Source organism: Phytophthora infestans, genomic scaffold (genome assembly GCF_000142945.1).
Source record: "Phytophthora infestans T30-4 supercont1.51 genomic scaffold, whole genome shotgun sequence".
In the NCBI taxonomy this organism is placed as follows: domain Eukaryota; phylum Oomycota; class Peronosporomycetes; order Peronosporales; family Peronosporaceae; genus Phytophthora; species Phytophthora infestans.
In genome coordinates this window covers 629,941-640,917 of record NW_003303708.1, presented here as the reverse complement: position 1 = coordinate 640,917, position 10,977 = coordinate 629,941, and the positions used below count along the sequence as shown (strand labels likewise).

Below are 10,977 nucleotides of genomic sequence, written 5' to 3'. Positions count from 1 at the left end.
CGCCACCCGCGCACCCATCACGAAGACTTAGTTCTTCCCCAGTAGGGCGCCCCGCCCCTACTGGTTCCCTGCGTTCCCCTGTCCCCGGGATCCTGGCGTCTGCCAGCGACCCTTGAGGACGAGCTTGGGGAAGGACCGTCTGCGGAGTCTTCCGCGGGACAGTCGCGCTTGAAGTGGCCCATCTTCCCACAGCCGAAGCAGCGGATGTCACGCTGTTCGGCGGACCCGACTTCCATGGGAACCTGGTTCGTTGGGGCTTGCCCGACCGGGAGCCGACAAGGAACTCCCAGGCCACGCTGAGGCCGGCGTACGCGCCTGGCTATGGCTGTACTCTTCTTGAAGAGCCACTTGAATCGCCTCTTCAAGGGTGCTTGACTGCACCCGGAACAGCTGAGCGCGTGCGGGGCCCACTCGAAGGCCGTCCATGAACACAGTCATCTTGATGTGTTCGTTGAGTGGGTTTCCCACTAGGGACGCCGTGAGCTCTCGTATCTCTTGCACATACTCGTGCAGCTCGCGCCTTCCTTCGTTTACACGCGAGGAAGCGCGAACGCTGGCGATACTCGTAGTTCGCCGGGAGGAACGCGGCTCGGAGCTGTTCGCACAGCTGAGCCCAGGATGTGAAACATCCAGGGGATGTTGCTTCCCGAGTGTACACCCAACTCTTAGCACGACCGCTAAGGTTGGAGAGTGCAAAAGCAACACGCAGTTGCTCGGTCGAGATCAGAGCCGCGTCCATCGCGAGCTCTACTTCTCGGACCCAGAAGTGAAGGTTCTCGCCTTCCTTCCCTTCATACGGCTTTACTTTCAGCCGTATTGGCTTCGGGTGAGGCGGATTTGCTTCCGCCGCCGGAGCCTGCAGGTTCTCCCGCACATGCGCGATGAGGCCCTGCTCGTACGCGTCGAATGCATTGACGCGCTCGAGCTGCTCAGCCGGTGCTGATACCACCAGGCTCTGCAGGGCCTCCATCCCGAAGATGCCTGCCATCTTCCGAACCGACTCGAACTGAGAGTCGTTCATATGGGAGAAGTGGTTCCTATCCATGGCAACGAACTTCGGAGAGGTTCAGGTAGTCTACCCGCGGTGGCGTGGATTGACTACGAGTGCTACCAAGTGTGACGGGGTCACACAGCACCTTGCGCTAGAGGAAGTTATCTTCCGAGAGTATACAAACTCTCAGTGAACGGCAGTTCACAGGTCCCCTCTTTAATTAAAGAGAGCGAAGTGACCCAAATAAGGTAGATTGTAAACTGAGTATATTTATAGGTAGGTTAAGTTTGGGTTTAATACAAACTGTTAGTTACCTATAGAAATGCAATGTCATTTAACCAATGGTTGACTTTGAACGACCTTGGTACCTTGTACCAAATATCTCGGAGTATGACGTGCCATACTCCTGAAGTGTGAAGTGTCACGCTTCATGTAACCAGGGTACACTTAGGGCTACGTACCCCGTTACACCAGATGTCAGATTTGATTTGTGGCACCTTTAAGTTGTAATACAGATTTCGCAGATTTGATGCACGTGTTGCTGCGTCTATTCCCTCTAGGTGCTGGCTCTCGCACCCTTTCTTTCAGCCATCGGTGTCAATTTAATTGACTTAATTACGACATTGATTTAGCGATGAACACAAGAAAGGTGGATAGCTTACGACATTGCTCAGCAAACCTGTTCAGAATAAATATCACTTTCCACCGTCGTCTATGCACATCACACAGAACCAAAAAAGCTACGCACATCGTAAGTTACGACATAACAGTATCGTGACTTATGCGTTAGCTGTCATAGATTCCGGTAGCCAAGGGGTAATATTTATATAAATACAAAACATATCACCTATTAATAATACACCGTTCACTCTAATTAGTCGTGCTTCGAAATTGATCGTGCATTCACGCTTTAGTGACGTCACAAATCTGGAATATTTTAGAAAGTCATAAACTCTAAACAAAAGCAACGGTTTGGCGGTTGACCGTCGCTGTACTTACATGTAATTTATGAAGAGCTATCCATATCATTGTACAGTACTGTTAAGCCTGTGAGAAGAGAGCTTCACGAAAACACTTTCATTCTTTAATTTGCGTCCCGATGCATTTCTTCTTTCTGACAGCCGTAGTTTTCGTCTTCGCCACTTTATCTGTCAGCCCATCGGTTGCGTAAGATCCACGAGGACATGTCCACAACAGGATTGATTTCGATACTGTGAGCGCTACTTCAAAGACTGGTGCTGGTTTTATTGGCGAGAAGAGGGCACCCGTCATGGAAAAACTTAAGGCGTTGGTCAAGTCTTCTACGGTGACTCCAGACAAGCTTCATCAATGGCTAGACAAGGGGCTACCTGCAGGACAGGTGTTCAAGAACATGAAACTTGATCAACCAAACGTTTTTTCTTTGTTTCATAACCCCAGTTTTGCTAAGTGGGTTCAGTACGCGGACGACCTACATGTAAGTGCCAAGTCACCTTCTAAAGAATCTTCGGTGATCTCCACCCTGACATCATTGTACGGCGATAAAGTTGTCTACGAGGTGATATATGCTGCCAAAAAGTACCCAAACCTGAGAGAACTCGCCTCAAGATTGCAAGAGGATCAGTTGCGCTACTGGATAGCCATTCGGAAGGACCCGTCGGTGTTCTTTGATCTGCTGAATCTTAAACTAAAGTGGACAGGGGCATTTTGACGAAACCGGAATTTGCCGTTTGGCTCAAGTACGTAGACGATGTGAGCGCCAGACACCCCGAGGCAGCCCCATTGTCGATTATCCCCACATTGGCGCAGAGTCTAGGCCGAACTGGCAGAGATGGCAATGTTGAGCTCATCAAAATAATTGACGCTGGGAAAGTTAGTTATAAATCCGAAGCTGTGGCTAAGAGAATGGAGAGTGGGCTGTTTGACTTCTGGCTTCGACGTCAAGAAACACCTGACAAGATCATGAACGTGTGAAAGCACGACACTCCAACTTCAGCTTTCTTGGGGAGCCCACGATGGAAAGAATGGGAAAAGTACTTGAATGTGTACAATGCCAGATTTCCGGAGAAGAAAACGACAGCTATTGAGACATATGTGGGGAAGCACGGTGGTGTCAATCTGGTAGCTCAACTGGCCAAGGCAAAATCGAGCAGCGCGACGAAAAATCTTGCTGCGAAGCTGCAGGCTGCACACTTTGAGACGTGGGTAAGGCAGGGTAAGTCTCCCATGGCCGTCTACAACGATCTACAGCCTTACTACCAGAGAGTCGACTTCTTCCACGATCCGATATTCAAGACGTGGGTCTCGTACATGAATGCGTTTGTCTCTAAAAATTCTTGCAAATCAGACGAGCTGTTTTCGGAATTAAGTAGCGCCTTCGAGGGTGTGGCTTTTTCTCGGATTCTTACAGTAGCCACCAAGTTCCCTAATATGGAGAGTACTGCAACCAAGCTGCGGTATGAGAAGGCTTCGACAATTTTAGCTAGCAAAGAATCGCCGGAGAAGATATTCCAGCTACTAGCACTTGACGATGTCGAGAAGAAATTACTCAGCGACACTCTGTTCCACAAGTGGATGCGTTACCAGGACAGTTTTAACAAGGCCAATCCGAGGCATCAAGAGTCGGGGGCTAACACGCTCCGTGTTAATTACAACTGGGGTGGGATAGAGATAATTATCGAGACAGGAAGACAGAATCCGAGTACAAGAGAGATGGCTGAAAAAGTGGAGGATGCGTTTCACAACTACTGGCTGACTACTAAGACGACGCCTAAGGTAGCCTTACGCTTCCTGTATCTCCACGAGATTGGTGAAAAAACTCTCGTTAACCCAAAATTCAGCACGTGGGTAAAGTACCTGGATAACTTCAACGATCGATACCCTGGAGAGAAGACAACAGTGATCGACGGTCTCAAGGCTCACTACGGCGACAGAGCTCTACTCCAGATGTTAAACGCTGCGAAGGAAGATCCCAGCACGAAGAAACTCGTCACTGATCTACAGAGTGCTCTAATCCTCAAGTGGCGAGATGCGAAGCAGACACCAGAAAAGCTTACGAGTATGCTCGATGGCGTGCCAAACTCCCGTGAAATGATTGATCGATACACCACGCTAATATCGGGGACGAAAACAACCACTTAATCAATTCCACTGAAGCGGCTTACAAATGTGATATTGTTGATCATAATTGCGTAATGTGCGTCCTTGGAATGAAGCCCAAATGTGCCCACCGCTTTACCGGCATCGATTTTTTTAGCGGTGCATTTCTTTTTCTTTTACAATATAGGTTTCGTCATATTCATTTTCTTACGGCCGGATGACTGTGGCCATCGATGCAGGAAATTGAACGGTATTGTGAGCCTCAGTACACTGTCCTTCGTTTTACTGCAAAAACAAATATACACTCACACCTCTCTAACTGAGCCTCTGTAAGTGACAATTGACTCTTTATTTGACTACCAAAGTTCCCAACAAAACTGACTATATGAGTTTTAATTAAACTGTATTACGTAACTTACTGTTGTGGCTGCCGCACTTACTGTCTATATGGATAGCTGTTCCCATAGGAATCAATCACACTTAGCGCGCATTTCCGAACGTAACGGCCCTCAATTGCGGGTCAACACGTACTATGACCCCGGCAACTCAAACGGCTACGCTAATGCTAGAAGAGAGGCTTCAGATATGCTTGAAAACGCAGCGCCACCCCCCGCACGATGGACGCTGAGATGGGCTCTTACTACGTTTGAAAAAGACTGCCAGTATAAGTACAATCCGATGTATTCGCAATAAGCAGCTACCGGCTTACCCCGCACAAAGCGCCCAGGCGTACTAAAAAAAACTATGAAGTGGTTTAGAACAGTGTGTAACCTCGATTTCAACGTAAAGTAGAATACAAGAACACATTGCGGGAAGGGTTCATTAAATCAATGAGCTCTAAGCCCATGCTTTTAGAACGACTCTAATGCATGTAGAATCTAATCTCCATTCATTCTTTTATTGTAGTTGAGACCATCAACGCTCAACTGCTCATTCTAAAAATATCTGCTTTCCAACAAGAATTCAGCACCACTACACCATCCAACGATGCCCAGCACGTCGTAGTTATACTGTCGTGCAGAAACACTTGATTCTTGGAGAATACGAGTGTGGTGTTCAGGGAAAAGGTTTCCATGCTGTTGGTAAACAACATGGTGTTTTGGCCAGTACTATTCGAGGCTGGTGGGCAAAAAGGGACGAGCTGGAAAGTGCTTCGCGTGATCGACAGATTACCACGTTAAATGCAAGACGTCTTAGCGGAGGTGGACGACGGCCGGCACACAGTGAATTGGAGGAGAGGCTTTATGAGTGGGTCGCGTATCGGAACAGCAAAGGCTTACGAGTGAAAGACTCGTACATTCGACTACAAGCAGCCAACATTTATCGTGAGCCGCATGGCAATGATGCAATGACCGACTTCAACACGGACTCTACCTGCAGATGCACCCGCTATTTGCCAGCGGTTCATCCAGCAAGCCCAGTGCCTCATCACGAAGCATGGAATAGCCCCATGCCTAAAGAGCCCTAGCCTAAGAACATTATTAACATGGACCAAGTCCCCCGCTACTTCGAGACTGACCCAACGTCAGCGATAACAGCGCGTGGATCTCGAGAGGTCCTGTTACGGAAGGGCGATTCCAGCCACAAACGCTTCACCGCAACGTTTGCAATCACCGCTGAAGGCGAGTTTTTGAGGCCACACCTGCTGTTTTCAAAGCTGAAAAACAAGCCTAAGTGTCTTGGTGGTGTCCTTGTGGACGTCAACAGCACTGGAATGTGGAGTGATGACATCCTCCTACAACATGCGCAGACTGTGAATTGCGGGAGGAAGGTGACACAGCTGTACCGAGAACCTGTTCTCTACTTGATTGATTCCTACGGCTGTCATGTAAAACTGGCTGATTATCAGCGACTGGAGCGCTATAACGTTTTCATTCTAGTGGTCCCTCCAAACCTCACCAACCTGCTTCAACCTTTGGATGTTGCCGTTAACAGGAGTTACCAGGAATGTTATCGGTCAAAGTACGACGAGTATATTAGCTTGGTCCTGCGAGACAAGAGTCTGCAAACGAAGGCAGGCAACCTCAAGGCTCCCCGCTACGACACTGTGGCACAGTGAACGCTTGACTGGGTGGGCACCAGGTCAACGGCTGAAACCAAGAAGACGTTCTCTCTTTGCAGTTTAGTTGCTGAAGAAGACTTTAACGTGGACCAGCTACACGCTCCGCTAAGGGATATTCGGAGTCCCGACTTTGACATGGTGAAGTGGAATGCGGCATACGAACACGTCGTGACGGATGAAGGCGAACAAGAGCTGGTGCATGTGTCTGCACCGGATTGGTATATTCCGAAAAATGAGAGAAGCAGCCTGTTCTACTGTCTCTCATACGGCTCGGACATGTCACCTTACGAGTATGCATCTGTGCTGACGCGTTACATGGCTACGCTGGACGATCTGGCAGGACCACTGGATGAAGATTATATTGCCTCGGTAAGAGACGGACATGTAGATCCAGGCGAGCTAAAAATCTATGCTGCGTCCAAGATACACGGCTGGAACATCAGACTTCAAAGTGTCGATAACTAGAGCCGTCGGATGTCAAGTTTCACGTACACGGCCGACAACGCCACGAAAGACGTCTTTCTGGTACGAGGTGGCGGCTATTTTGCTGTTCAGGTCGATGGATACCTTGTGTAGATCAGAAAAAATATTTGTTTTAGGTAAGGAGAACAAAACAATGTTTAACTCAAATTTTAATTGGAAGTGACAAGCTTTGACATGTGTGCGGGGCTTTAGCGAGTTTTAACTCGCGACAACCCTCTTCCCTGATGGGCCCTCAATTGACACAGCCAGAATCGATCCATGGGACCAGCAGTATGCCAATCCATGCTTCGACCAGTTGAGCTGTCAGCACATAATAAAGCGACGTGCATGCATATTTATTTGTAGCTGTATAATCTCCACCTGACCTGCGCTCTTCAACGTTAAGAAGTTTGCTCGTAGAATAGCGCCTACGCACTTAAAACAAATAAAGCGCTCACTGGGCGCTATATTTTATTAGTATGTCTGGGCGCTCTGTGCGGGGTAAGACGGTAGCGATTTGGTGCATTATTGGAGCTCCTGTAATCAATTCTTCTCCATTTAGGGCGATACTTGGACAACTCAATACATAAATGCCAGAGATAACCTCCTGGTAAGCACCAGGTAGGACGTTTTAATTCTTGATACGCTTATTCAGGCTAGATGGAAGACGCCTGCGCAGAAATTAAAGACATCCAGAAACACTCATACTGAAAATTATGAGGAATTTTCTTATCTGAGCGAATGCCCGTTCAGATTTTTCCCTTAGCTTGTGCGAGCAAAGTAATTGCTACAGCTATTAAGGCTCATTCTCAACCGGAAATATAGACCGCATGCAGCCGCAGGAGGACAAGTAGAGTCTTCTAATTGGCTTACAGTGTAGGGTGGTCGCATGCGGCGACGTTCATAAAAAGACGCTCGTGCGGCAATTTGCCCGCATGTGCTAAACTTGCCGCACAGTAGAGGAGTGAAAAATAACCAATCAAAATGATTTGTGACTCACGACTTTATGGGGGTGTTTGCTCCAACCTTTATTGATCACTTCCTTTTTCGTTCAAAAGGTACACATTCGTTCACTACCACGTCTAGCTTGCAACTACTACATAAAGCTGATAAAAACGAGTTTTTTTTTTTAGTTTTACCTGTTCTCGCATCGGTTTTGGTCAGCAACGATAACACAAGCAATGAAATGCAGACAGTTCGTGATCGTATCAACTGGAATTCACATGCTGAGCGATTAGTTTTGGAAGGCGAGTTCAAACAGTACTACAGAATGAGATCTGAGGCGTTTGAACGTTTGCTGTTGATCGTAGGTGGAGCACTGGTCATGAACCCGTTGCAATGGGCACGACGGGCCCGTGGAAAGCCTTCAGTGTCACCTGCCGGTATGCTACAAGCCTGTATTTCGTGGCTCGCTGGGGGTAGCTACCATCATATTCGGGTTATTACAGGGACCAGTCGCGCTGGTATCTATAGCATTGTATATGCTGTGCTACGCGCAATCAATACCTGCCAAAAGTTAGCTATCCAGTTTCCTACTAGTGATGCCGAAATGGAGGTTACAGCAGCTGGATTTCGTTCTGTCAGCACTGGTGGTGTCATGCCTGGTTGCATTGGAGCAATCGATGGTTGGTTTTGCCCGGTTCGCGTTCCTCGGGCCAGCGAATGTGGACGGGTAGTCTCTTTTTTTTTCGGGCTTTCTCAAAGATATGGTCTTAATGTGCAAGCTTGTGCAGATTACATGTGCCGATTCACGGCCATGGCTTACCGCTCTCCGGGTGGCCGTAATGATTCTATTGCTTTCTTACAGTGGTCTCTCAGTCAAGTTCTTTCGAGGTTACAAGGTCCTTACTTTGCTGTCGCCGATAATGCATATTCTCAATCTAGAGTGGCCATGACGCCTTTTACCCAAGCCCAATCGAAGGATTGTCCTGAGCGCGACAACTACACTTTTTATTTGAGCCAATGTCCCGAAGCATGTTCAAAATGCAAGACTTTTCTTGTAGATGTGAGGAGGCCGAAGTGCCGGCACGCTCAGCTTCCACCCGACGATTCTTCACATACGCTACAAACGCCCCGGCAAAAACCTCCATGTGCTCGCTACTCCCACATTTCCCTTTAGACGGTGTAGATTTGGCAGCCGGTGATTTGAGCACAGCTTCTCCGTTGTCATCCAGGGTATCGTACTCGTCTGTGGACAGGAGTCCACCTTTTGCGAGGTTTCTAAGTTCTGGTGTCAACTAAATTACTCGTTAAGCATGCACACGTACACACTTATAACACTTACGTTTAGACATTTATGCTAGTACAGTACGTATCCACAACCATTGACGAAATTGCGAAACTCGTTTTCGTGCTACCCCGACGTCGTGAACTTCCTCTAGGCAATAATGTAGAGTTTGTTGACCTCACCGCTGCAGTGCAAGGTCGGCTTTCTCGTTTTTGATAGAGTTTCTTTGCTGAATGGGCCTTAAATGTAGCTGTGTCAATGCCTAGAAAGAGATCGGCCTCAGCTACCAATTGATGTAATGCGTGGTCTTCAGGGTACGTCTGCATGAAAGCAGGCCGAACGTCCAACCAGAAACTGTTTTTGTCGCTCACAGATCTTGTGTCCAGGTCAGCACGAGGAGGTTTATTCCCAGACTCGCTCTAATCGAGCGGCAAGGTCTTCAGAGAATAGAATATTGAGTAGGCGATACATGCAGTGTTTGGTCCTAGTGCCGATTGCAGTTTTGCATACTTTGCCATTCGAAAATCTATCTTCCTTAAGAAGAACACTACCGAAAGCTGCTTTCGCAACGTCGTGCCGAAGGAGAATGTCGATACGCTCGGTCTTTTTTTAATTTTGCTTTCACCCGCAGCCCTCTGCGTGTGCACTCTTTCTTTATTTCATCTGCCGACCACGAGCTATACACACTTGCCTGTAGTATGGGCTTTCTAATTCGCTTTTCATCTCTTGTGTGCTGCGCGTGTTGCAAGTCGTCGGAAAATGCGGGCTGATCACACGTATTCAATACGTTCTGCAAAAATGTTTCATTCTGGCTGTCATGCTGCAATAACATATGCGACATTGGCTCTTGCGACTCGAGTTGCTGCTGTTCAAGCCCATGCTGCAGTTGTTCTGCATACGGCAACAGATCTCGCTGCAACCGGAGTTCATGTTGCCCATGGTGTGAGATTTCGAGTAGGGAGAGTTCAGCCTCAGATAGTTCATGCTGCGAGGAGTTGCCAAGCTGCGAGCCTTGCGAGGATTGGTGCTGCAAATGATTAGCCAGCCAGAGTCCGTGTTGTGATAGCGCGCCGGGCGTACGCGTCGCCCGTCCAGGAGATGACATTCTGTATGCAGCAACATGACTAGTGAATGTAGTTCAGGTTCACTTACTCTCTGTCGGTGGAGTCGTGGAATGTGCCGGCTGAGATCGCTAAATATTTATTTGCAATCACCATATGTCGTTTATGATTGCTCGCAGTCGCTGATTTTGGTATCAACCGATGCGGCCGCAAGTTACAAAGCCACGCGCTGCGGTGCGGTGCGGTCGTGCCGGTTGAGAATCAGCCTAAGACCATTTGTATTTCGCTAGGAGCCGTAATGCAGCCGGTACAAGAAAATCTCAGTATAAGCATCGATCGTGCAATCACATATTGAAGTCCATAAACTTGGCAGGGGTGTTGTGCAGCTGGTTTATCGCTAAGGCTGATTGGTAAAACCAAGCTCATCGAAAACGCCAATCTGGTCATATAATTTCACTTCTCACGGTCAAACTCTTTGACTTTGGAGGCTTTATTAATATACCAAATTGGTAGGGGTGTCTTGACTTCCTACACTCGCTGTACATACAGCGCACATCACTCTCAGCACCTAACGTGTTCTATGTTAGAATTGTGCATGAGGTTACACTGGTGTAACCGCGATCCCGTAACCGGAGCCGGCCGCCACTCCTGCGGATGGTGAGAACACTGTTGAAGCGCGAGAGCGTAGGTAAAAAGGTTAGATAAAGAGCCTCACTTCTCAATATACAATGTCCTTCCGCAGATCAAACTAACAGGTTATGAGCCCAACGGTTTACACCGTAGCCAGGAGCGAAGCTCCAGGAACTCCAGAAGCCAAGGTGGTCGCCCAAGAGAGGGACGACGGCCAGTACGGAGACGTTGATGAAGTCAAAGCTGCCCAAGCCCAAGGACCCGCAGGAGAAGCTGCTGGACTTGCTCACGGACTTGGCTGGAAGCCTCGCAGATGCGAAAAGAGGACAAAGAGCGGTTGTCGGACCGTGAGTCAAGTGTCTTCGGCTCTGCCATCGGACTTGGACCAGCGATGGATCGCCAGGCGTTGGACCAGACGCCGCCACCGCGGAACCAGCCAGTGTCCCCCCGCCCACGTACTTCGGCG

General features: G+C 48.5%; 1 protein-coding gene across 1 annotated transcript; it reads left to right on the top strand.

The window, feature by feature from the left end:
* Window positions 1–3,196: 3,196 nt before the first annotated feature.
* On the top strand, window positions 3,197–4,111 carry PITG_16701 (RXLR effector family protein, putative; the record flags this gene model as incomplete). The annotated part of the gene is made up of 1 exon (XM_002896882.1): window positions 3,197–4,111. One exon carries the CDS (start codon window positions 3,197–3,199, stop codon window positions 4,109–4,111), a length of 915 nt encoding a protein of 304 aa, XP_002896928.1.
* Window positions 4,112–10,977: the final 6,866 nt, after the last annotated feature.